This window comes from Lepus europaeus, chromosome 17 (assembly GCF_033115175.1).
Source record: "Lepus europaeus isolate LE1 chromosome 17, mLepTim1.pri, whole genome shotgun sequence".
NCBI lineage: Eukaryota > Metazoa > Chordata > Mammalia > Lagomorpha > Leporidae > Lepus > Lepus europaeus.
Genome location: NC_084843.1, coordinates 78,437,117 through 78,464,968, shown reverse-complemented (window position 1 = coordinate 78,464,968; position 27,852 = coordinate 78,437,117). Strand labels below are relative to the sequence as shown.

The following is a 27,852-nucleotide window of genomic DNA, read 5'->3' as shown; positions in this document are numbered from 1 at the left end:
AGCACATTAGCAGGGAGCTGGGTTAGAAGTAGAGGATCCAGGACTTGAACTCATGCTCCTTTGTAGGATGCTGGTGTTGTGTATACAACACCAGCCCCACTTCGTAAGTTTTGTACAATTTTTTTTTAATTGCTGTAGAAGGCACTTAACTCCTTTTAAGAAGCTCCTGTCAGGGCCAGTGCTGTGGTGTATTAGGTTAAACTTCCACCTGCAGTGCTGGCATCCCATATGGACGCCGGTTCTAGTCCCAGCTGCTCCACTTCCAGTCCAGCTCTCTGCTATGACCTGGGAAAGCAGTGGAAGATGGCTGAAGTACTTGGGCCCTTGCACCCACGTGGGAGACCTAGAAGAAGCTCCTGGCTTCTGATTGTCCCAGCTCTGGATTTTTGACCATTTGGGGAGTGAACCAGCAGATGGAAGAGCGATCTCTCTCTCTAACTCTGCCTCTCAAATAAATAAATAAATCTTAAAAAATAAGAAGCCCCTGTCCTAAAGAGTAAATATATATATATATATTTATTTGACAGGCGGAGTTAGACAGTGAGAGAGAGAAACAGAGAGAAAGGTCTTACTTCGTTTGTTCACTCCCCAAATGGCCGCTAATGCCGGCGCACCGCGCCAGTCTGAAGCCAGGAGCCAGGTGCTTCCTCCCAGTCTCCCATGCAGGTGCAGGGGCCCAATGAATTAGGCAATCCTCCATTGCCCTCCTGGGTCATAGCAGAGAGCTGGACTGGAAGAGGAGCAACCGGGACTAGAACCCAGAGCCCATATGGGATGCCGGCGCCACAGGCGGGGATTAACCAAGTGAGCCACGGCGCCAGCCCCAAATATTTTCAAATTTTCCCTAAAAAGTAGTAATTTCCATAAAAGATTATTAAGTAGACAAGTATTTAATGCAAAAATTTTGAAACTCAGTGTTGTGTTCCTATTGCCATCAACTAAACACACAAAACTGTCTTTGGGGCCTCAACACTGAGGTATTTCTTATTTGTGCATATTTAAGAATTAGAAATCTAATTTCCTTGGACACACCATAGTAGAATCTAGTCAAATACTTTTGAACTTTCTGAGTGAAATATTCCTTGGATTAGGCAGATAATTAATAAGAATGAATTTAATGGCTAAAAACAAAACTTGCTTTATCTGAAGACAGTCAAAACTTCTGATTGTTTTTGCATGACCACTAATATGTTTTCTTTTTTTTAATTTGTTAATGTAGCATTTTAAAATAAGGATTATAATATGCATATTTTATGCATGTGCATTCTTGTATTTATATTGGCAGTAGGTATATGGAATACATAGATATGTCTATTTATGCAGTTTGAGTTTTTTGTTGTACACTATATTTGGTGTGATGAGAAAGCTACAAAACAAGTTCAAGTTTTTAGAAAGATGAGAAAATACTAGTAGTAATGAGCTGGCTTTGCAAATATTACATAAATAGGAACAGTCATTTAGTTGTTCAGTATGAAAAGCATGGTGTCATGTCTTAATCTTCCAGTCTCGGCTTTGCTTTTAATTTTCTGGCTAACTTAGGCAAATTACTCAACCATTGACCATGTATTAGGCAGTGGTGAATCTGAGCGATTATTTTTTGTTCATTTGACTGGTTGGTTTATTTATTTATATGAAAGTCAGAGAGAGGAGAGCCAGAGAGAGAGAGGTCTTCCATTTGCTGGTTCACTCCCCAGTTGACCACAATGGCTGGAGCTGCACCCATCCGAAGCCAGGAGTCAGGAGTTTCTTCTGGGTCTCCCATGTAGGTGCAGGGGCCCAAGGACTTGGGCCATCTTCTACTGCTTTCCCAGGCCACAGCAGAGAGCTGGATCAGAAGTGGAGCAGCTGGGACTAGAACCAGCACCCATATGGGATGCCGGCGCGGCAGGCAGCGGTTTTACCCGCTACGCCACAGCGCCGGCCCCTGAGTGATTGTTAAGCTATTTCAGTCATACAGTTCAGTAATCTAAAGACATGCTACTTTATTTGTGCTTCATTTTCTCTGACCTGTTACATGTGAAGGGCGCCATCTGGTCAGTGTTATAGAGTGGAGGAATATATGAAGACTAGTAAGTGTGGTGTTGTATGTCCCAGTTATGGAGCAGCTTCTGATGTCTTGAAATCTAGCATTCATGTTTGTAATAAATACCTTGGATTTATTAGCCAAAATAGATTTTTAAGGACTTTACTTTTTAGGAATTCTAAAGTCTTTTATTCATACCTGTTATTGTACCTTCCTCTTTCTGTATTTATCTTAAGTCCGAAGGATATAAGCATTTTTGTTCAGGCAGAATCCTTCAGTAAACATTTTGGGTAGAGTTCATGACCATGCTTAGATTGCCTTTCCTTGATGTAGGTGCAGGATAAAGGATTCATTTGTACTATCTAGTAGACTTAAATACTCATTTAGTATTTGTACATTGAATGGTCACCGCATGTCAGGTGGGTCTTGTGGACACATGGTAAACAAGCTGGAGCTCTGTCTTCACATTGCATCATTTTCAGAAATAGTTGCTGTATGTTGTTGGAATATGCTGTAATAGGGTTAGAAGTCACATGGTAAGCATCTGGAAAGCAATCTATTTACATTTGTCTTGGGAGAAAGTGGGGAGTCCACTTGAAATGTATAATTTGGTTTTTGCAGATGTTTGCTCACGTTTTTTTGTTGTTGTTGTTTTTGAATTTCTTATTATAGTGCAGCTTATGATGCCATTCTTGAAAGAAATGTTGCCATCAAGAAGCTAAGCCGGCCGTTTCAGAATCAAACTCATGCTAAGAGGGCCTACAGAGAGCTGGTTCTTATGAAATGTGTTAATCACAAAAATGTAAGTGAGCATTTTACATTAAGTACAGGTGATCTAGGTATCAAGATTTATTCATGACTGTCAAAGACTTTAAATAATAGGGCTTCAAATTTTTTTTCTGGATTGAAGCAGTTTAAAAGGCATATAAATATATCTACGACTGTGCTTTTTTCCTCAACATTATTAAATGGTATTAAAAGAAAAATAGTTTCTGAAATATAGGTTGTGCAATTTCCTGACATTTAATTTACAAGAAAAGTTTTAAAGAGGTAAGTTTTAGAAATTATTTTATTGAGGCTGGATTTCACCTTCTGGTTTGTGTTCATCAGACTGACAGTTCAGAAATACTGTAACCTTAGCATGAAGCCTAACGAAGGCCATTTTACTTTGATATTGGGACTTTGTTTAATCCTATCGAACACGAAATTCAAGTCATTTCTCCTTTCCCACGCCCTCTTTAAATGATGACAGTACTCGTCCAGTGCTTGTTATGCAGTATAGAATAAAGTTTTTGAAAAGATTTTAAGGGAATTGGGAAAATATTTCTAATTACATTTCTTAATGATTATAAAGACCTTACATAGAACTTTTATTCTTTTTGAAGATAGTTTTTTTTTTCAACTTAACATTAAGTATATTGATATTTTCATGGTTACATTAGTGGAGTGATTTCTGCAGGCTGAGAGAAAATAAAACTTAAGAGTGAATTAATTGTGCCAGGGACAGTTATATGAAGTACTAAGCTGAAAGCATCTGGAGGGAGTCTGTGTTATTTGTCCAAAGGAGTTTATAAGTACAGCGAGCTGAGTGCTTTCTGACTGCAGATAATACCGTTTACTGCATGTTGAGAATATGTGTCAGCCTCTGTGTGATAGTTACTAACACTGACACGAAGGGAAAACTTCATCAAAGTAAGGAGTAGGTGCTTCCGAAGTTAAAGGGAGGGGCCTTACGATGTTTTAAAGTCAAAAACAGAGTTAAATATCAAACATCACAAAGGGTTAGAAGTTAATTGGCAAATAATAGTGGCTGGGCTTCTTCAGAGAGAGATTTTTATGAACTTTAATAAAGTGGGAAGACTTTGGGGAAGAGTGTGGTCGCATTGGTTTGTTCAACATAAAGAGTAGCCCCAGAAAGGAAGAATGGCATGGCATATCCAAGGCCCAGAGATGGAGGTGAGCGTAAGTGGAGCCTGTGGGGTGCTCGTGTCACATGATTAGCCCTCTAGCAGGGCTGGCGCAGATCATCCAGGCAGTACCCCTCAACACCTGGGAGAGCACCAGGTGCTCAAAACATTTGTTCACTGAAAGAATGTAAAACTGAATATGAGGAAACTAGAAATGTTGACTGAACCTTTTCCACTTCTGATGGATGAATGTTTTTGTAGTGTATTGCCTTTTGAGCAGTTTCATATTCTGCCTAGATCATACCCTCACCCCCTCTTTTTGAGGATTTTTATTTATCTATTTGAGAGGTAGAGTTAGAGAGAGGGAGAGACAAAGAGAAAGGTCTTCCAGGTCTTCCATCTGCTGGTTCACTCCCCAAGTGGCTGCAATGACTGGAGCTGAGCCGATCTGAAGCCAGGAGCTGCTTCTGGGTCTCCCACTTGGGTGCAGGGGCCCAAGCACTTGGGCCATCTTCCACTGCTTTCCCAAGCCATCAGCAGAGAGCTGGATCGGAAGAGGAGCAGCCGGGACAAGAACTGGCACTCATAAGGAATGACGGCGCTGTAGGTAGAGGCTTAGCTTACTGTTCTGCAGTGCTGGCCCCTGGATCATCTCTCTGTTGGTCTAAACAGCTCTGGTTTTTCCCACAGTCTTCATAGATGGTTTTGGGTTTCTTTTGTCAGCGTGGTTGCTTATCTGTGCACGTTGCCACCTCACCTTGTGTAGGGTACTGTGTCTGACAGAATTCTCTGTCAGGAGCCAAGGCAAGGCATCTCCTCTAACCGTGGGCATTCAGGTGTTCGGAAGTCTGACTCATGTTGTCTAAGCAAGTTACTCCTCATCACAGGCTACTAACAGGTCATAGTTAGAGTCTTAATATTTCTTTCAGTTTTGGAGAATTAAGTTACAGTACTTTTTATTTCTTCCTATTGAATTTCAAAGCTGAAATTTTGCTACTCTTCCTATCAGTGATCACTTTTTTGCTTCTTTGTCCTGACTTTATTTGTTGGCTTCATTTCCCAGTTTTGTTAGAAAGTCTTCATAATAGTTGGAGTAGTTCATTAACAGCCTTTCAGCAGATTGCAAAATTAATGTGTCTTTTGGGATTACCCAGCACTCTCTAGTTCTTCATCTTCCCTTTTCAAAAATGCCTTTTTGAAGACTTCACACGTTTTATTTGGTGGTATTTCTCTGATTTATTGCTGTTACTCTTTTTTGTTTTTATTCACAGAAAGAGCAGTGTATCTCAATTTTTACATACTTCTAGGAATTGTTACTTATTTGACGTGGTGGTCATAACCCATTGGTCAGTCCTTGACTCTGACTGGACTGGGTGGCTTGGACAACAGAGATTGAGTTCTCAGTTTTGGGGGCTGTCCAAGATGAAGCTTCCTAGTAAAAGCTCTCTGTCTGACTTGCAGTGGCCATCTTCTCACTTTGTGCTCATGTGGCCTTTGCTTGCTGAGTGCTTATAGAAAAAGAGAAAGATCTCTCTCAGAAGGCCACTAATCCCATTTAGAGGCCTACTTCCATAAACTCATCCAAACATAATCATCTTCAGAGGCCCCATCTCCAGTTACTGTTATGCTGGGAGATAGGACCTCAGTGTAGGAATTTGGGGAAGATAACCCTTCAATCTGACACTGGTGTTAGAGCAATTATGGTATGAACAGTCAAAAGGAGATGTTAGAATCTTCAGCCTGTATGGTAGCCTAGGCAGTGGAAAACGGAGATTGAAATTGAGGCTGATGGTAGAATAAACAGCATTCCTTGGAATATTTGTTATGGTGCGGATACTGAAAAAAGAGTTAAAAATCACCAAGCCTTCTATTATAAAAGAGAGGACACACTGGAAAAGTGAAGGGTTTGAATAGGAATGAGTAAGTTATGTATTTTGTGAGACATCCATGTAAACTAGCAATGTATATCTGGCACTCAGAAGCTAAGCCAAGGGGCAGGCACTGTAATGTAGCAGGTAAAGCCACCACCTGCAGTGCCTGCATCCCATATGGGCCTTGGTGCAAATCCCGGCTGCTCCACTTCTGATCCAGCTCCCTGCTAATGTGCCTGAGAAAGTAGCGGAAGGTGGCCCAAATGCTCAGGCTCCTGCACCCCCATGGAAGACCTGAAAGAAGCTCCAGGCTTCTGATCGGCCCAGCTCCAGCTGTTGCAGCCATTTGGGGAGTGAAACAGTGGATGGAAGACACACCCCTCTCCCTCTCCCTCTGCCTCTGCCTCTGCCTCTCTGTAACTCTGCCTTTCAAATAAATAAATAAATCTTTAAAAAACAAAGCAGCAGCAGCTAAGCAAATACTCCGGATGCATATTCGGGAATTATCCACATGGAGATGTTTGGAGAAAAAGACTTGCAGGGAAAGGGCCCAGACAGAACAGGATTAAAGACAGTAGTCGGGGAGAGTATATGTTAGGATGAACCAGGGAAATAGACCTTGGAACAAAGAAAATGGAGCAAGAACAGTATTATGAGAGCAAGGGGAGGAAAATGCCGAGATTATAGTAGTTCCCTCCATCTGTGGTTTTGCTTTTCACAATTTCAGGCACTCAACAGTCCTTGTGGCCCAAGAATATTATATGGAAAATTCCAGAAATAAAAATTTGCAAGTTTTAAATTGTGTGCTATTCTAAGAACAGTTATGAAATCTCACACTGTCCTGGTGTGTTTGATACCAGACATGAATCCTCCCTTTGTGCATCGTAACTATGCCGTATACCTCTTAGTCATTAAGTAGCCATTTCAGTTGTCCGTTTCGCTGTCATCGTGTCAGTGTTTCTGTTCACTAGGTAGTAGCCTAATACAGTGTCACAGTGCCTGTGTCAGTTTGTTTACTCATCTCATCACATGGGCATTGTACTGTTTCACATCACAAACAGAAAGGTGAGGGGCCGGCACTGTGGCACAGAAAGTTAAGCTGCTGCGTGGAATACCAACCCATATGAGCACTGGTTCCAGTCCCGGCTGCTCCACTTCTGATCCAGCTCCTTGCTAATGTCCCTGGGAAAGCAGTAGAAGACGGCCCAAGTCCTTAGACACTTGCCACCCACATGGAAGACCAGGATGAAGTTCCTGACTCCTGGTTTTGGCTCAGCCCAGACCCAGGCATTGCAGCCATTTGAAAGTGAGCTAGTGGATGGAAGATCTCCCTCTTTCTTTGTCTCTCCCTCTCTCTGTGTCACTCTGTGTCTCAAATGAACAAATTTTTTTTCCTTAAGATTTATTCATTTTATTTGAGAGTGTTACAAACAGAGGGAGAAACAGACAGGTCTTCATTCACTGGTTCACTTCCCAAATGGCCATAAACAGCCAGAGCTGGGCCGATCCGTAGCCAGAAGCCAGAAACTGCCTCTGGATTCTCCACGTGGGTGCAGGGGCCCAAACACTTGAGCCATCTTCCACTGCTTTCCCAGGCTATAGGCAGAGAGCTAGATTGGAAGAGAAGCAGCCAGGACACGAACTGGTGCCCGTATGGGATGCCAGCACCGCAGGCAGTCTTAACCTACTATGCCACAGTGCTGGTCCCAATTAATAAATCTTTGAAAAGAAAAAGACGAGTATAATTCAATAAATATTTTAAGAAACCACACTGACATAAGTGTTTAATATACTTTATTAAATTCCTGGTTCCATTTTATTAATAGTTATTGTTTTAGGCTCTTAGTGTGTCTAATTTGCAAGTTAAGCTTCATGATAGACATGTATAGATAGGAAAAAAAATAGTATAGGGTTCCACACCGTCTGTGACTTCGGATGTACACTGAGGACACAGATCTGCTGATTGAAGAGCTGCAGCAGTTTTTGAAGATTTACTGAAAACTGTGTAGAGGTTTGTGTAGTGTAAGTGCTTGACAGTTGTGTGTTTATAAATGGAATAGGTTATATGAAATTATTTTGTTGATAAGGTTTTTTAAAAAGCATTTTAGAGCAGTTTTAGCTTCACAACAAAATTGAGAAGAACATACAGAGCATTTCCGTGTCTCCCTGCTCCCCAGCATGCACAGTCTCCCGAAGAATCGGCATCCCCCACCAGAGTGGTGTGTTTGTTACAGCTGATCCTCCCTGACATCGTATCAGAGTCTGTAGTTCATGCTAGGGTTCATTCTTGATGGGGTATATTTTATGATTTGAACAAACATAAAATGAGGTATTCACCTTTGTGGCATTGTCTGCCTTTTCATTTCTTCCTTCCCCACTCCCCTCCCCTAGCCATGAATGTTTTAGTGTATATAATGAAAGAAGGGTGGGTGTTGTGGCACAGCAGATTACACTGCCACATGAGACACCCACATCCCATACCAGAGTGCATGGTTTGAGTCTTGGCTATTCTGCCACTCTGCTTCTAATCTGGCTCCCTGCTAATTCACAACCTCAAGTTGCTGAGTCCCAATCACTCACATGGGAGCTTGAGTAGCTCCTGTCTTCAGCCTGACATTTTGGGAGTGAACTAGGGGATCAAATATAGCACTCTCTCTGCCTTTCAAATAAATAAAAATAAATAGGTATTTAAAAATGAAAGATTACTTGAGCTTATAAAATTTTAGTGATTATAGTGGTGGCTTTTTATAAAACTGTATTTGCAGTTTGCAAATGAAAATGTTATGAAGTGGTTTCTAATTTTTCTGTTTGCTTTCACCACAGATAATTGGCCTTTTGAATGTTTTTACACCACAGAAATCTCTAGAAGAATTTCAAGATGTGTAAGTGTGGCAATTAAAATTTTATTGTGTTAGTACATTATTCTTAGATTGATGTTGTACACTTTAGCTGTCATCTTTTTCCACCCATGAAGTTACATAGTCATGGAGCTCATGGATGCGAATCTTTGCCAAGTGATTCAGATGGAACTAGATCATGAAAGAATGTCCTACCTTCTCTATCAGATGCTGTGTGGAATCAAGCACCTTCACTCCGCTGGAATTATTCATCGGGTTAGTAGAAAAAGCTATCATTTTTTTAAATCATTGAGATGAAATTCATTCAACAGAATGAACCAGTTTAAAGTGTGCAGATCAGTAAAACTTAAGTACATTCACAGAGCTGTGTACTGCTCATATAAAATCCTATGCTGTTGTCATTCCCAAAAAGAGAAATCCAGGTCCTCATGCTGCCTTCTCCCCAGTGCCTGGTATCCCTACCAGTCTACTTTTCTGTGTCTGTGGATTTATCTGTTTCAGATATTTCATATAAATGGAATCCTATGTGACCTTTTGTGTCTACCTTATTTCACTTAACATAATAGTATTCAAGTTTTGTTCATATAGCATGCATTAGTAGCTCATTTCTATTTATATGCATATTTTTATATTCTATATAGTACATTTAGTTTATACATTGACCCATTGATGGACATTTGGGTGATTGCTACCTTTCAGCTGTTACAGAGAGTCTGTTTCAGTTCTTCTGGGTATTTTTACATAGTAGGTAACTGGTAAATGTGGTAATTTTATGGCTAATTTTTTGAAAAACCATCAAACTCTTTCCACAACAGCTGCACTATTACGTTCCCAGTAGTAGTGTATAAGGGTTCTAATTTCTCCGCATCTTTGCCAATACCTTTTATCTGACCTTTTGATTCTAGCCATCTTAGTAGATATGAAATGGTATTTTCATTGTGGGTTTGATTTATATTTCTGAAGACTAATATCAAGCGTATTTTCATGCGTCTATTTGCTATTTGTGTGTTTTCTTTTGAAAACTGTTTAAGCCTATGCTTGAATCTCTGTTATTTCCATCTTACTCTGGGAGTAGTTTATTCTTTCTAGTTTCTTAGGATGAATATTTGAGATCTTGTTCATTTTTAATGTAAACTTTTACAGCTGTGAAAATTACCTTTCTGCTTTCTCTGTGTTCTCTAAATTTCTGTATGTTGTATGTTCATTTTCATTGTTGCAAAGTATTTACTGATTTGTGTGATTGATTCTTTGACTCAGTGGTTGTTTTAGGGTATTGTTTCTAAAGTCCACAAACTTGTGAGTGTTTTCATTTTTCTTGACTTCTAGCTTCTTTCCATCATGGTCACAGATGACATCATGTAGTATGATTTCCATCTTTTAAAATTTATGAAGACTGGGCCGGCGCCGTGGCTCAACAGGCTAATCCTCCGCCTTGCGGCGCCGGCACACCGGGTTCTAGTCCCGGTCGGGGCACCGATCCTGTCCCGGTTGCCCCTCTTCCAGGCCAGCTCTCTGCTGTGGCCAGGGAGTGCAGTGGAGGATGGCCCAAGTGTTTGGGCTCTGCACCCCATGGGAGACCAGGAGAAGCACCTGGCTCCTGCCATCGGAACAGCGCGGTGCGCCGGCCGCAGCGCGCTACCGCGGCGGCCATTAGCGGGTGAACCAACGGCAAAGGAAGACCTTTCTCTCTGTCTCTCTCTCACTGTCCACTCTGCCTGTCAAAAAATAAAAATAAAAAAAAAGAAAAGAAAAATTTATGAAGACTTTTACTGTGGCCTAAAATATAGTCTTATCCTGGAGACTGTTCCTTGGGTACTTGAGAAAAATAAGTACTCTGCTGTCTAATTGTTTTATAGTATTCATGTTTTGTGTCTCGTTAGTGATTTTCTAACTGTTCTGTCCATCATGGAAAGTAAGGTCTAGAACTCTTCCACTGCTGTAATGCAGCTGCATGTCCATCCTTTCAGTTCTGTCATTTTGCTTCATGTGTCTTGTGAGTGTGTTTTTAAGTATATGTATGTTTGTAATTGTGTCTCTTCTTGAAGGTTGACTCTTCAGTATGTAATGTCCTCCTTGCCGCTGTAATAGGTTTTTACTTATGTTCAGTTTTGTTTCATACTGTGTACTTCACCTATCTGTTGATTTCTGTTTGCATGAAATATCTTTTCCATTCTTTCACTTTCAGCCTGTTTGTGCCTTTGGATGTAAAGTGAGCCTCTTGTAGATAGCCTACAGTTGGATCGTGTTTCTTTTATACATTTTTCACACTCTCCACCTTTTCTTGGAGAGTTTAATCCATCCATCTACATTTAGAGTAATTATTGATAAGGAAGAAGTCACTTGTTTGTTTCCTAAATATATCTTTTTGTTTCTCAATTACCCCTTGCTTTCTTTTATGTTTAATTGATTTTTTGTAGTAGTGTACCATTTTATTCTTTACTCATTTTCTTTTTTTAGCTATAATCTTGGGGATTACCTTTAACCTCTCAAACTTATAGCAGTCTATTTTGACTTACTACTTACTACCTTTGCTTCAACAGTATTCCAAACTTTACTTCTTGGTAGTCTGCCTTTCCCACTTAACATTGTTATTGTCACAAGTTACATATTTTTATATACCATGTGCCCATTAAGATAGATTTATAATCAGTATTTAGTGCATTTGGATTAACTCATATCTGAAAAAAATAAGACTAAAACCCCAAAACATAATATTTTTGGCCTTTGTAATTACCAAATAGTTATCTTAGCAGTACTTTGACTTCTAAATATGAATTTGAGTTACTATTAGCTGTCCTTTTATTTCTGCCATAAGGACTCCTGTTACCATTTTTGTGGGGAAGTATGCTAGCAGTAGACTTCTTTAGCTTTATTGCACTTTATCGGCACTTGAAATGTGTTGTTCTATTGCCAGTTAGCTTCTATGGTTTCTAGTGAGAAATCATCTATTAAACTAACAGAAATCCCTTGTCCCTTGAAACAACTTACTTCTCTCTGACTGCTTTTGAGATTCTTTTTTGGTCTTTGTCTTTTTCCAATTTGATTATAATATGTCTTGATGCAGATAATTTTTGTGTTAATCCTACTTAAAATTCATTGAGCAAATTAAATGTGTAGATTTGTTTCTCATCAAATTTAGGAAATTTTGTTATTTTTTCAAATATTCTCCTCTGCCTTTTCTTTTTCTTCTGCAACTCTTATTATCCAAGGTTAGTATGCCTGATAGTGTGCTGTGTATTTTTAGTTGCCTTACATGTTTTAAAGAATGCACTCTGTCTAGCCTAGGGCCCCACACAGAGAATGCCACTGCTTTCTCTAAGACTCTGGCCCAGCCAAAAAGAGAGCTGGGGAAAGGACTGTATAAGATGTCACAGTATTCGTAGTTTCACTCAGCTTTTTAAATTGTGGTAAAATACACATAATGTAAAATTTCCCACCTTCATGAATACGTGTGCAGTTCAGTGCTATTAAATACATTCCTAATGTTGTGCAGCCATCAGCACCATCCATCTCCAGATGCTCTATGGCCATGGAAAAGTAACTCCCACTCCTCCCTCCCCCTAATCTCTTGGCAGCCATCTTTCTGTTTTCTGTCTATGGTTTTGATTGTCTCATGTAAGTGATTGGCTTATAAACAGAATGTATACAAGTTTTATACATTTTATAACATATGTATCAGAAATGATACCGTATTTTGTTTGTTCATTCCTTGACAGTGGATACTTGGCTTTCACATTTTAGTTGGTGTGAATAATCTTGCTATGAACATGGGTATATAAATATATCCTGTTATTGTTACAGTCATAAAATTGAGTAGTCACCAGAGTTGTGTTTCCTATATGAGAAGACTTTTAAAAACTCAGGGAAAATGAAATTACGAGATAAGATTACAGGGGCCAGTGTTGTGGCACAATGGATTAAGATACCACATGCAATGTTGGCATCCCATATTAGAGTGCCAGTTTGAGTCCTGGCAGTTCTGCCTTCAACTCTGCTCCCTGCCACTGCATGCAGGAAAGTATTGGATGGTAGTCCAAGTACTTGGGCTCCTGCCACCCATGTGGAAATCCAGATGGCTCCTGGCTTGGCTTCAGCCAGGCCCACTCTCAGTCATTGTAGCCATTTGGAGAATGAACCAGCAGATGGAAAATCCCTCTTTCTCTGTCTCTCTGTGTTTAAAATAAATACATCTTAAAAAATCAAAATTATAAACTATTTCTTAACATTATCAAGTTCAGCATTTTGTAAATGAAGGTACCAGCCATTTAGTCCATCCCTAAAAAACACAGGGTTCTGGGAGTTCATGTCAGTGCAGTCGTTTTTACCTGAAGTAAAATGAGTATTTTCTAAAATTTCTTTAAGATTAAAAAACAAGGAATGAAATAGGACTGTAGGGGCCATTATTGTGGCATGTAGTGGGTAAAGTCGCTGGCATCCCAGTCCTAACAATTTCACTTCCAATCCAGCTGCCTGTTAATGGTCTGGGAAAAGCAGTGGAAGGTGGCCCAACTATTTGGGCTCTTGCCACCTACATGAGATAACTGGGTGAAGGTCTGGCTTCAGCCTTGCCTAGCTCTGGCCATTGCAGCCATCTGGGGAGTGAACCAGTGGGTGGAAGGTGTTTCTCTGTCTCTTTTTTCTCTTTCTCTCTCTGTAACTCTGACTTTCAAATAAATAAATAAATAGATATTGAAAACAAAAAATCAAAAAACCAAATTGGGACTATAGAGGAATGCCTAACAATTTCCCATTGAAACTCTTGTTTGATAAGAGCAGTGAGCAGGAACATCGACCTGACAGAGATGTATTCTCTGGTGAAGGTACATTGTCCTGGTTTGAGGACCCTAAGTGACATGTTCTCAAGTGATTTTTTTGCTAAAGCTTTAACATTCTCCAAATACTGTCATAATAAGCAAGTGTTAGTCTTTGGCTCTCCAGAAAGTCCAAAAGCAAAATGCTTTGCACATCCCAAAAACCTGTTGCCATGACCTTTACTCCTGACTGGTTGACCTGCCTGTACTTTGACTGAACCAGTCCCGCCTCTTGGTAGCCATTGCTTTGATTGTGCTTCATCTTCCTGCTCCTCTGGTCAATCCATGTTCATCTGTTAAAATTCTTTAAAAAATGCTGCAGGAAGTTGATCTCAGTTGTTAAACATTTTCTATTGAAAGCTCAGTTGTTGTCTGCAGCTGATCTGTGTACAGCAGTTTGGGCACCCCTCAAGCAGAAAGATTGCTGTACTTCAATTTTTAGTCAGAATTGTGTGACTTGAACCATCTGAGACGTCTGTGGTGTTGGCCATTGTTTCTGCTGATAATTGTGGGTCCTATTAGGCCATGAAAAAGAATAATTTTTCCTCACAAATTGATCTGGGTGGTCTTCCACTGCAGGCTTCATCATCATCATCATCATTTTTTTTTTCCTAAGATTTATTTGAAAGAGTTACAGAAAGAAAGGGAGAGACAGAGAGATCATCTGGTCCACTCCCCAGGTGGCCACAACTGCCAGGATTGGGCCGGGTCAAAGCCACAAGCCTCTCCAGATTGGCCATGTGGGTAGCAGGTACCTAACCACTTGCACCATCTTGCACTGCTTTTCCCAGACCATTAACAGGGAGCTAGATCAGAAGTAGAGCAGCTGGGACTTGAACCAGCCCCCACGTGGCATGTTGGCATCGCAGGTAGGGGCTTTCCCCAGTACACTACATGCCTGCCTTGTCTTGTGCCTTCTTAAAATAAGTTATCCATGTGTAAATTGCTGATTTCTTTGGGGCATTGTCCCTGTAAACTTTATGTAAAGATGAGTATTTTCGGGGCTGGTGCTGTGGCATATCGTGGAAAGCCGTCAACTGTGTGCCGGCATCCCACATGGGCACCATATGGGTTTGAGATCCGGCTGCCCCACTTCTGCTAATGCACCTGGGGAAGCAGTGGAAGATGGCCCAAGTGTTAAGGCCCCTCTGCTCACGTGGGAGACCTGGAAGAAGCTCCTGGCTCCTAGCTTAGGACTGGCCCAGCCCCAGCTGCGGCCATTTGGGGAGTGGACCAGTGGATGGAAGATAACTCTCCCGCAAACTCACATTTCAAATTAATAATTAATAAATCTTTAAAACAAAATTAGTCATTTCACCGTTTCTCTACCCATGCTTTCACCATCAGCTTGATGTTTGTTCTTATGTCAATTTCAGCAAATTCATGGTGCTCTCATTGAGACTCTCTCCAAGTTGATAATGCTTCCTAGTGCTTCAGACTGCATCCTGCTCAGACATGTTGTAACAAGTTTGTAGAGTTTCTTTTGGTGCAAAATACTTTTGAAATTCATGTGGGGTTTTTTGTAATACACATTTTCATGAGCTTTTTGAAGACTATGTATATTCATAAACATTTTACATTTTGCATTTTAACTGCTTTATTGAAGTATTCATATACCATACAACTTGCCCACTTAAAATATACAATTCAGTGGTTGCCTGTCCGTCACCATAATTTTAGAACATTCATCTCTCTGAAAGAAACTCCACACCCATTCTGTTTCTCATTCATCTCCAGCCCTAACTCTTCCTGCCTTTGTATGTTTGCCTGTTCTGAACATTGCACACAAATGGAATTATATAATATATGGCTGTTTGTGGTTGGCTTTTTTCTTTTTTTTTTTTATCTAGAATGTGTTCTCAAAGTTCAGTTAAGTATGTATCAGTGCTTTGTTATTTTTTTAAAAGATTTTTATTTATTTGAGAGGTAGAGTTACAGATAGAGAGGGAGAGACAGAGAGAACGGTCTCCCTTCCATTGGTTCACTCCCCAAATGGCCAGGGCTGTGCCGATCTGAAACCAGGAGCTTCTTCCTGGTCTCCCCACGTGGGTGCATGGGCCCAAGCACTTGGGCCATCTTCTACTGTTTCCCAGGCCACAGCAGAGAGCCAGATTGGAAGAGGAGCAGCCAGGACTAGAACCGGCGCCCATATGGTATGCTGGCGCTACAGTTGGAGGATTAACCTACTGCGCCACAGTGCTGGCCCTGATGTGCTTTGTTACTCTTGCTAAGTATTTCACGTATGGATGTGTCATTTTTTTATTCGTTTGTCGTTTTATAAACATTTGAGTTGTTTAAATTTTTATACTATTTAAGTAATATGCATACTGACCTGAACATTTCTGTAAAATTGTTTAGATGTATGTTTTTGCATTTTAGTCTTAGTTATGGCTTATTGTTCTTTGAAAAGTATTGCATTGCAGCAGGCATTGTGGTGCAGCAGGTTAAGCTGCCACTTGGGACAACCTTGTCCCATTTCAGAGTGTTTGTTCTAGTTCAGGCTACTCTGCACTTTCAGTCTAGCTTCCTGCTAATGCACCTGTCAGGTGGGAGATGATTGCTCAAATGCTTGGGCGCTTGCCACCTTTCTGGGCTCCTGGTTTTGGCCTGGCCCACCTCCATTTGTTGTAAGCATTTGGGGAGAGAACCAGTGGATGGAAGATCAATCCCTCCCTTCCTGTCTGTCTGTCTCTCTCATGTTCTGCCTTTCAAATAAATAGAAATAAATGGTTCTAAATACTGTTGCATCTAATTTAAGAGGAATTTTTTTGAAAAAAATTATTTGGTTGAGTGGATTGTTATCTTTCTTCTGAGCCATGTTGTGTCAAATAACCTGTCTTATTTAATAAAATACATAGATTTGTGTTCAAAGTATAGGGCAATTATGTCCCTGAGCTATTCAGGCTCACCGTTAATTATCATCTAAGTGAATTCCTTTGTATATTACAAATGCAATGCTCTAGTTTTATGTCTAATATAGTCTTTAAAAAAAAGATTTATTTATTTGAAAGAGTTACACAGAGTAGGAGAGGCAGAGAGAGAGAGAGTTCTTTCATCCGCTGGTTCACTCCCCAGTTGGCCACAATGGCCAGAGCTGTGCCAATCCAAAGCCAGGAGCCAGGAGCTTCTTCCAGGTCTCCCACTAGGGTGCAGGGGCCCAAGGACTTGGGTCATCTTCTACTGCTTTCCCAGGCCATAGGAGAGAGCTGGATCAGAAGTGGAGCAGCCGGGACTCAAACCGGCGCCCACATGGGATGTTGGCACTGCAGACAGCAGCTTTACCTGCTACACCACCGTGCCGGCCCCCTAATGTAGTCTTTAAACAACATAATATAAATTTGTTTAAACAGGAAAGTTATAATTATTTTATCTTCCTGATCCCATACTCATATACTGTGTGAGGTAAAGCAACTGAGTTAAATGTTTGGATTTTGTTTGTTTCCTTTGTCCTGTAAACCAGGATAGTGATCTGCCACCATGGAAGATTGTTTGATTTTAGTGATGTAAAATCTGTCAAATGGAAAGCTTCCACATTAGTGAGGATAGCAGGCAGCTAGACCAGAAAGGTAGAACAAATGGCAGAAGATAGAAAACAAAGGAAACAATAAGAAGCTATCCCCACGTTTGGTGCTGGTTTTGAGGCCACAGTTGGCATTTGTCTCTGCTCTACTGGTCTTAGTTTCACCTCACTCTTAGCTAGTACCTCTCCTGGTCTGAGATTGTTTACTTTGTAAGATAAGCTGGCCTTTCATCTTGTAGGGGCTCCCCGGGGTGACTTTCCCCATAGTGACCCAGAAGCCCCTGCTGACTGAATCACGCTGCACCGTGCAGATAGTTGCTGATCTCCGTGTGAGAGAAAGCTGAGTGGTGTACACTGGCTCTTCCAAGCTTGGGCCTGGAAGTAACACACTTCACTTTTGCGTGGGCTCCGTTGGCAGAACTGGCCGTAAGCGCCTGCCTAATTGTGAAGGAACAAGAAATGTGGGGCGGCAGACAAGAATAGCGGTGACCACCAGGCGTTGACACGTTGTTCCCTCTGGTTATCAGCCAGCTCTTCATTCCATAGCTCCCTAAGAGAGGAGAGCCCAAGTCCTTGTTCACCAAGGCATTTAGTTCCCAGCCATACACAATGGAGTTTACTTTAGGTCTAGACATTGCTGCTTTTGATCCAGGACCCTAGGAAGTGGATTTGGGAAGGACCAAATTATCTGTCCATTCCATTCTCCTCTCTCCCAAATCCATAGATAGGATGGCCAGACAGGGTCAGTGTAACCACAGAAACAATCTCATTTAGAAAACTAAAGAACACACGCGCACACACACACACACACACTGATTGGTTAGTTGTTAGTGCGCTGAAATTGTACTGGGCAGTCGCTGTGAGTGTCCCTGATTGATGGGTGAGAGATCTTCCTTGATTAGGCCCTCAGTCTGCCCGCCGTGAGACGCTGTCCTCTGTGGTACCCGCTACCCTCCTTGAATGCACGTGAAGCGACTCACATACTTGAGGGCTGCTCCGCCTTCTCAGCCTGCTTCCTATTTGTAAAATATCAGAGCCCCAAGTTTCATTATAATGCTCTCTTCCTCATCCTGGCCACTGATGTTTTGGACCAAACACTCTTCGGAGGGGCTGCCCTGGCCACTGATGAAGTGGTCTGCGGCATTCTTGGCTTCTGCCCAGTAAGTGCCAGTGGCGCTCCCCAGTTGTGACAACCAAAAATGTCTCCTGATAGTCCCAGCTACTCACTGGAAGGCAAAATCGCCGTGAACTGGGAACCACTATTTTAAGTGTAGAATGTCACAGAATCGACAGTGTGTTGGTAATACTGCTGGCAATCTCAGAAGCTTAGGAGGCTTCTTATCTTTTCTGTTAATAACTCTTTTCCAAGTGTATTTATTTGTTAACTCTAAGTCCCTGTATTCTTAGAACTAAGGGAGGTTGTCTTGAGTCTGCCTTTAAGCTTTCAGGCTTCTGTTGTCAGGCTGAAGTAGTTTTATTAATTGAAAGATTTTACTGATCTTTGAAAGATTTTACTGATCTTTTTCACATAGAACCCTTTAGAATTGTTATATGAAAAATGATGTATAGAAAGAAACTCAAGATACCAGTAGCGTCGAACATTTATTGTTTGCTCAGGGGTCTGTAAGGTTAGCTGTGTGGCTCTGCTCCAGATCATGGGTCAGGTTCAGGTTCGCCCCATGTTCAGGTTTCAGCATCCCAGGGATGTGGTTTTCTCTTGGTGAGAGACAAAACAGCAAGAGCCAAGCTAAATCGTACACATTAAAAACTTCTCTCCAGTCTGGGAGCCTTATTTCTCTCACACTTCGTTGGCTGAAACAGGTCACACGACTGTGCCTATCAGTAGGGTGAGTGACAGCCACCCTGGGGCAGGTGGGGATATATACTGAACAGTCTGCCATACTTTTATTGAGGGATCTAATAGCATTCAGCTTTTCAAGAACAGCAAAGCTCTGAAATCCCAGTCTGTTTTTCTTTTTATTTATTTATTTATTTATTTATTTATTTATTTTTTCTTTCCCTGACAGAGTGGACAGAGAGAGAGACAGAGAGAAAGGTCTTCCTTTTGCCGTTGGTTCACCCTCCAGTGGCTGCCGCGGCTGGCGCGCTGTGGCCGGCGCACTGCGGCCGGCGCACTGCGCTGATCCGATGGCAGGAGCCAGGTGCTTCTCCTGGTCTCCCATGGGTTGCAGGGCCCAAGCACTTGGGCCATCCTCCACTGCACTCCCAGGCCACAGCAGAGAGCTGGCTTGGAAGAGGGGCAACCGGGACAGAATCCGGCACCCCGACCGGGACTAGAACCTGGTGTGCTGGCGCCGCAGGCGGAGGATTAGCCTATTGAGCCACGGCACAGGCCCTTCCTTTTATTTCTACTTTTACAGTGGCCAGTCCTTTCAGATGCAGCCAGTAGCCACCAATACATGCTGTTGAAAGCTCGGCATTCTAGTTTCTTCTTCTGTGGCACAGGAGTCAACAAACCTTTTCTGTGACAGAGTCAGATGGTCAATATATTATGCTTTGCAGATGGTGCGGTCTGTGTCACAGCTGTTGAACTCTGCCAGTATAAAACAGAGCAGCCGTAGACAAATGTTGTGAGTGAGTGCGACTGTATTCCAGTCAGAGTCTTCAAATAAAAGCAGGCAGGCCTTGATTTGCCAGCTCTTCTTCCACAGCCTCAGTTTCATTATGCAAGCGCTGTGCAGATGAGAGCCTCCTGAAATGTTTTGCTACCATGTAATCTGGAGCACTGTTTTACCTTTGATACTAGCTTCCCTGCTATTCAGCTGCTCAGCCATGATCCTGCGTTTCCCTAATAGTAACACCCTGTTCCTGGCACCAGTTTCAGTGTTAGAATAGACTGGGCCATGCTGACCTCTCGGTGACTTAACATGACAGGTTTATTTCGCACACTACGTTTGCAGGCAGACCATGGTGGGTTGGAGAGTCTGCTTCACACAGATGCTCAGCATCCCAGGGTGCTAGCACATCTGCGCTGGAGATCCCCAATCTCCAAAGCAAGGTTCGATGCTACAGGAGGCGGTGCTGGCCCTCTCTTGTCTCCCTCTCGTCTCGCTGACCAGATCTATTCCTGTGGGCTTTCCTGACTGAGGAACCGGCAAAGAGGCATGGCAGGTGCTTGCAGTACCTCTGCCACTTATGTATAGTTAGTAAATTCCACTTACATAGAGTTAAAAATGTTACTAACATCTGTAGAAGGTACATGCTGATCAACTTGTACAAGGGTGAGTTGCAGTTACTATTTTTGAGACTTTTTAATGATTTTTTTAACAAAAAATGTCTGTTTCTCAAAAAATATATTTTGCTCTTAATCTTCCCAAGATAAAATGTTTATGATTGGGATCTTATTTCTAGGCTGGAATGCACTGGTGTAGAGAACCGGTAGCCTTCAGCCATCACAGTAGACATCGAAATAGTGTCAAAAGTTATAGTATTTATTCTTTAATGTGTAGTGTTACTTTGCTGAGGTGTTATATTTTAGAAATACTAGCAATATTTTTTGTTCACAGAATAGCAATAATGAAAATTTTATCTTCTGTTTCACTATGCTCATTGATATCTTTGTGTATTTATTTCATAAAGTCATTGAATTATATGCTTTCTAAACCCACCTATGAGTACATCAAAATATGGTAAAGGTGGGGCTGATGTTGTGGCGTAGCGGGTAAAGCCCCGGCTGCTCCACTTCCGATCCAGCTATCTGCTATGGCCTGGAAGAGCAGAAGATAGCTAAAGTGCTTGGGCCCCTGCACCCACGTGGGAGACCTGGAAGAAGCTCCTGGCTTCAGATTGGCGCAGCTCCGGCCGTTTCGGCCACTTGGGGAGTAAACCAGCAGATGGAAGACCTCTCTCTCTCTCTCTTTTTTTTTTTTTTTTTTTTTTTTTTAATTTTATTTTTGACAGGCAGAGTGGACAGTGAGAGAGAGAGAGAGAGAGAGAGAAAGGTCTTCCTTTGCCATTGGTTCACCCTCCAATGGCTGCCACGACCGGCACGCCGCGCTGATCTGAAGGCAGGAGCCAGGTGCTTCTCCTGGTCTCCCATGGGGTGCAGGGCCCAAGCACTTGGGCCATCCTCCACTGCCTTCCCGGGCCACAGCAGAGAGCTGGCCTGGAAGAGGGACAACCAGGACAGAATCCAGCGCCCCGGCCGGGACTAGAACCCAGTGTGCCGGCGCCACAAGGCGGAGGATTAACCTAGTGAGCTGCGGTGCCGGCCAGACCTCTCTCTATATCTGCTTCTGCCTCTCTGTAACTCTGCCTTTCAATAAATAAATAAATCTTTAAAAAATATATGCTAAAGACAACAATAGTAGGGTACTTCAGGAAGTCAGTGGGAAAATGGAATTGAAAGGTAAATTTATTTTTGAGTAGAAAATTTTTAAATTCCATGCTTAATTTTTGTAGAGGGTGCATTTTCCATGAACTTTTTGAAGGCCACTCATACATGCTGTGGTAGACATAGACATTATAGAAGTGTTCCTTGTCTTTCAGCCCAGGTCTGTTTCCCTTTAGTGCCTGATGTTTAATATGTACTCCTCATCAGTGTATGTGATGCCGTGTATTCATGTTGAGGATATATGCTTTCTTGATAGAATTCATCAAAGCTAGTGGGAAAAGAGTGTTGAACATGAAACCATAAATGTTTAGGACACTGCCTGCCTTTTGAATGGGGATAGCACAAAATTCCTTCTGATTGGGGTCAGGTGGGAAATTCCTCTTACATTATTTAGGAGTACCAGTAACAAGTAAATTATGGATTAGTGACACTAAGACAATAATGTCCTCTATCTACAGGCAGGCAGAAGTTTTATGAGCAAATGTTTATCATTTCGGGTGGGAGATCAGGGATGAAAAGACTGATAGGGACTTCTGTAGACCATTAAAACTGAGTGTCTCCTGCCATCGGATTGGCACGGTGCGCCGGCCACAGCGCGCCTACTGCGGCGGCCATTGGAGGGTGAACCGGCGGCAGGGGGGAGGACCTTTCTCTCTCTCTCTCTCTCTCTCTCTCTCTCTCTCTCTCACTGTCCACTCTGCCTGTCAAAAAAAAAACACAAAAAAAACAAAAACTGAGTGTCTGCCAGTCTGAAAGGTCGAGCAGCGTTGACTAGGATTGAAGGCATGACCTGTTGTGAATCTGTGATGTCTGTGTAGAGCTTGTTGTTTGACAACATTTAAAGATGTGTGACTTAGTGTGCAGGTGAGTAGAGGTACCCACCTGTGACTTGGCTTAGTGGCTCTTACATGAACTTTGAGAGGCCTTTTCTGTTCTGTTGGACCAAAAGTTTCTAGCTAGTTGTAATTTCTTATGAATAAGGCATTACTAATTTCTCTAATAATGGTATATATTCTTAAGTAAAATATGCCTTTAAGCCGACTTATTGGCTTTGCTTTTTCATGATGAATCTGTATAGTATTATTACAGTGAGGAACATGATTAATATAAGTTATTATACAAGTGACAGGATAACTTTATGAACTGAAAAATCTGTGTATGTCATCTAGTGGTCATTTCTTATTTTTATTTTCTGAAGGACTTAAAGCCCAGTAATATAGTAGTAAAATCAGACTGCACTTTGAAAATCCTTGACTTTGGACTGGCCAGGACTGCAGGAACAAGCTTTATGATGACGCCTTATGTGGTGACTCGCTACTACAGAGCGCCTGAGGTCATCCTGGGCATGGGCTACAAGGAGAACGGTCAGCACTCTGTTTTTATTTGAAATACTCTGCTAAGTTTCTTTGATTCATCAGATTTCTTATTTAAATACTTACACTGAAGTGCATGTAGTTAAATGTGTGTTACTGTTTGAAATGTGTATCACATTTGAAAGTAACTATAAATTTTGTCATAAAATTGGGAGAAGGTGTGAGGGCCTTGTTTATTTAAGACAGATTCATCCCATCAGTACTGCCATTGGATGGAGGATTCGTTGCCATAGCCCCTGTCCTGTGCTTGCCTAAACTTGAAAATGAGCATTGACTTCTGTATGCAGGGCAGTATGTAGTGTTCTTATGGTTTCCTCTTAGTAGTAATCTATGTGCATTAGTGATATTTGCCCATAGTTCTAGCTCTCACAAAGTCAAAGTTAATAGCGGTAGCACTTAGTGTCATCAGGCCATTCTGCAAAGCCGATGAATAAAACTAAAGTGACCTTTTGTAGGAAGCCATGTTTCATCAAAGCCTTGTATCCAGCCATAAGGAAATGGCATACAGTATTATATTTATCAACCTTAACATCAAGGTTGAAGAATATTATCTCTGGGATACAGATAGTGAATTTAAAAAATTCTTATACCTATATTTAGGGGTAAAATTTTGTTGAGCCTTGAAAATTTAGGAGATGGCTAAGTCTGCATGGGGTTCTATTGAATTAATCTGTAACATTTTAAATGTAGTGACTTAATTCAAAATATTCCCTAAAATCAGACCTAGACCTTTTTTTAGAAAGAAAACTAAATCAGGAGTTCACTGAATCAAACTGTATCAAGCCAAACTTTAAAACTTTTTTTTTTGAAAGATACCATTGAATTTAAGATTTAGCTTAATTTCTTTTTCTTTTCCGAGCTAATTAAAAACAATTACTTCAAACATTCATTGTCAATTTTCTCTTAAGTAAACTTGCTATTCTATTTTCCTATTCTCTGCCTAATGTTTAGAGGGTTTTTGTGTGTGTGCGTGACTAATACAGAAATTGCTTTTGCATTTGTTGTGAACTGTTGATTATCACAAGTTATGTAACGTGTCAGTATCCTATAAATGTTACTTGGGATAGCCTCCTGCCAGAAGGTAGCGCCAAGAGAAACTCAGAGCTGACACATACTCCTAGCTAAGAAGTATAAAGATCATCTTACTGCTGCCCTACCCCAGGAAACTTGAGTCAGACGGCGCACTTACTCAGTATAACCCATATTGGCCAGATGTTCTTCAGTGACATCTCCTACCCACACCCAGCTGTTTCAGTAACCTTGTTTTATGTTTCATTGTAAGCTCGCTCAGGGCATTTGGAAGTGTGGGATAAGGGGTTATATTTTAAACTGTCAATAGACTAAGTAGTTCATCCCTTTAAGGCTGGTTTTGTGCATGAATCAGTCTTACTGTGGTCTTAGTCTTCACTGGCCCATAGAATACCTTCTTTTTGTTGAAAAATAGGTTTTAAACATAATATGTTGGCAAAGGTTACTGAAATAGTTGTGTTCTGGCTATTTAACCAAAGTTTGCCATTTTCTATGTAACACATAGGAAAGATTTATTCTAATGCTTGCCCAAAATAAAAACTGGAAAAAAGTTCCATTCTTTGATAGTCTGATTTGTGAATATTAACTGTTCCTCCAAAATTTTGGCCTTGAAAGCTGAGGTGTACTATAACTATAAAAAGATTCATAGACATTTTAAAAGGAAATTTCAGGGAAACTTTAGTTCCGCAGGATTTCCAAAAGTTCCTCCCAGTTTCGCTCCGAAGACTGTTGAGTGCAGGGACTGCCTCCGTGTAGGAGTTTAATGATGGCACACACTGCCTCTCTGAGTGCAGCAGCGGGGGGCGTCTCCTTCCAACCGCATCCCACTGCTTCCCTCTTCAGCCCCCAAGAACTTGGCCTTCATGCTTTAAAGCCAGCTGCAGGGCTCTAAGACTTTCCTTTCAAATCACTCATCCTCCCCCCTTTCCTATACAACTACAAGCACCTACTCTCCTTTCTGATCAGATATTTAAACCCAAGGTCTGTGATTGGTTTTGATATCTAGGTGCAGGTTCCCAAATTGCCTGGTCTGTATCTAGCAGCTTCCTGTCGGCATTGATAAGGACTGCCCTGTAAAGTTGGTGAGGGTCAGTGTGTCTGCAAGGAGACTCTGGAGTTGATAAATCTGTGAAAGTGTCATACTCTGTCCAGCCAAGGCTTAACTTCTTAAACCAAAAGCAGCTTGGTTTAAAAAAAAAAAACCCTTTAGGTAGGGAATATATAAAATACACTTCTGTTATTAGATTTTCTTAATTAATGAGATTGTTCATTCTCCATGCACTTGTTCCTTTTGGCATAGTAAATATAGTGTATTGTTGACGAGAAAATAATTGTCTTTTGATTCAGAATTAAACATAGCTCTTCTCCTATTCTCATTAAATAAATTTGTGAAATCCAGTTTAAAATTTTCTGAAGACTTCTAGATTAACTAGTTATTCATAGAGACATTCTTTCTGTTAAGTATTTTAATCTGCTAAATTATTTCTGCTCATGCTTGTTTCTTTCATTTAACTTAAAGAGAGAGTATAATGCACAGTTGAACTTTAAAGTAGCATGTTTGTTTTTATAGTTTTACTACCTTGTATATATTTTTAGCTTTAGCCTTATTCATAAAGCTTGTGTTTGGGTGTTTGGTTCTATTTTATATTTGATAAACATTCTTAATCACAAAATGTCAGGATTTTTTTTTGTTTATGCAATTTCTGTGCATATCTCTCACTTTAAAATTAGATAATGTAGTTAAAATGCCACACTTTGTTTTCTTTTATGAGCGAAAGCCTTTTGAAAAATACTTTGTTTTAAATTATTCCATTAGCTAAAATTAAAATCACTTTTTTCTTTTTTGTGATGTGTTGCAGTTTTTATATAATGCAGTCATATTATGCTTCTTTGATTTTAATGACCTTTTGCTTTGCTTTTCCTTCTTTTGTGCTGCAAACATATAGTGGATTTATGGTCTGTGGGGTGCATTATGGGAGAAATGGTTTGCCACAAAATCCTCTTTCCAGGAAGGGACTGTATCCTTGTGCTGCTGCAGCAGTTTAGTTAGGTGATAAACTTCCTTCTGTTCTCTAATGAAAATAAGATGCTACATTCATACATACCATTTTTTAAAAAACAGACATAAAGTTTGTGGCTGTTATAGTTCAAAAATTGTTGATAAGAAACAAATATTCATAGGCTGCATCTGGCAGCAGGACATACAGTCTCTGCTGGTAGTCAGAGCACATTCACTGTCACTCATTTTTATTTTATACTGCTTTTTATAATTTGAAAGTATACATGGTGTGCGTGACTTTTTTTTTAATGTTTTTTTTTTATTTTAACCAAAATCTTTATGTTAATGTCATTGCATTTTGTTTTCAGTTGACATTTGGTCAGTTGGGTGCATCATGGGAGAAATGATCAAAGGTGGTGTTTTGTTCCCAGGTACAGATCGTATCCTTATCTTTGGCCTAAAGTGTAGTTTCTGAAGGTCAAAATGTATGACAGCTGGGTCAGGTATACTGCATCTGTCTCTCCCTAATATAAGCATTGTTAAATTACTCTTTCAAAATACCACCTGCTATTGGCATAGACTTCTCCTTTCCCTCATTGATTGTTTCATAAGTTAATACTGAAACCTGCTCAAGTGTAATCACCCATAATTACTGGCTGGCTTCGAGTTGATTTATTGAACTAAATCAAAAGTCATGGCTTGCATTAAAAAAATTTCTAATAATACACTTGAGTAAGTCTAAAAACACCTACAACTTAATGTGAATTTTGGAATTATCTGTTGCATCTGGCCATCCTTCTGTTTTGTCTGTCCCCCCCTCCCCCACTTTTTGTTACTGTGTGTATTTGTGTTTTTTGATTGTTGTCTCATCACTCAACATACTGATTCTTTCATCTGAGAATTTCAGCAGCAGTAGTTTTATGTGGTGGTGATTAAATTTTGATTCATGCTTTTTGTTCATCTGACTGCTTTCCATATTCATATTAACACTGATTTCTTAAGTTTTTGTTAACTGGTAATGCTTAGAATTCTTTAGGGAGGAAGAATGAGAAAGGTCACTTTGAGTTTTAGAACGAGGACTTCAGGGTCTTGGAATTCTGTAAAAGCTAGGAAAAAGGAAAACAGGGAATCCTAACCTTAAAATTTATTGAAATTGCGGATCTGTTTCGTAAGTTTCAGAACTTTATAGAAAATTAACATTGGATAAATAAAGAATGGCAAAGGAAAATGCCGCTTTTATCAAAGCCACAATTTTTATTGCTACTGATTGTTCTTTCTTGATGTAGAAAACTCAAAAAGGCAAAACATTGTAGAAATATTTCTTATTCTCTAGGAAATGCATTCAAATTTTCTGATAATTTAGAAGAAAGTGGCAATTTTGTATGTTAAAATTTAGAATCCCAGTGGGCAGTAATAACCATGAGTTGTTTGAGTTACTTATAATTAATGTTTACAGTTTGTCAGGTTCAGCTTATGCTTTTATGGTAAAATCAGTCTGTACACACACAGACACACACAGTCAACAGGGTTGGCAGAGCTCATTCACTGATCGTTTCTGTCACCTACAGTCAGTGCCTTTTGCAAGGTGGCTGTGAGATACAAAATTTATAACCGCCACATTCTTTCTTGGGATTTTAAAAATTTCCATTTTCTTGTATTTTAATGTGAATATAACTAATGTGTCGAACATTAGATACAGAGTATTTTTCTTAGCTACTTGATATTAGATATTGATCAGTGGAATAAAGTTATTGAACAGCTGGGAACACCATGTCCTGAGTTCATGAAGAAGCTGCAGCCAACAGTAAGGACTTACGTGGAAAACAGACCTAAGTATGCCGGATATAGCTTTGAGAGGCTCTTCCCCGATGTGCTTTTCCCAGCTGACTCGGAACACAACAAGCTTAAAGGTACTTTTTACAAACATGTCGTCCCATTTTGTGTGTGGGGTGTGTGCGTATTCATATTCTTATGGGACATAAACCCAAGGTTATCTGTGGATGGTGGGATGAAGTGAGGTTTTAGTTATTTTTATCTTTAATTTTATATTTCTAATCCTATGTATGACCTGATGCTATAGTAAAATTTATTGTTTTTAAAACATAGG

At 40.6% G+C, this 27,852-nt stretch overlaps 1 protein-coding gene across 3 annotated transcripts in view; it reads left to right on the top strand.

Moving 5' to 3' along the window:
• MAPK8 (mitogen-activated protein kinase 8) overlaps window positions 1–27,852 on the top strand; it is a 114,073-nt gene that overhangs the window by 71,006 nt on the left and 15,215 nt on the right. For 2 of the 3 annotated variants that reach the window (XM_062215063.1, XM_062215066.1), the window contains exons 3-8: window positions 2,696–2,825; window positions 8,625–8,683; window positions 8,776–8,914; window positions 22,543–22,708; window positions 26,114–26,185; window positions 27,473–27,655. In XM_062215063.1, the coding sequence (XP_062071047.1) occupies window positions 2,696–2,825; window positions 8,625–8,683; window positions 8,776–8,914; window positions 22,543–22,708; window positions 26,114–26,185; window positions 27,473–27,655 (749 nt within the window). Of the gene's footprint in view, window positions 1–2,695; window positions 2,826–8,624; window positions 8,684–8,775; window positions 8,915–22,542; window positions 22,709–25,692; window positions 25,765–26,113; window positions 26,186–27,472; window positions 27,656–27,852 lie in introns of all 3 variants that reach the window. The other variant, XM_062215064.1, reaches the window with a different exon arrangement.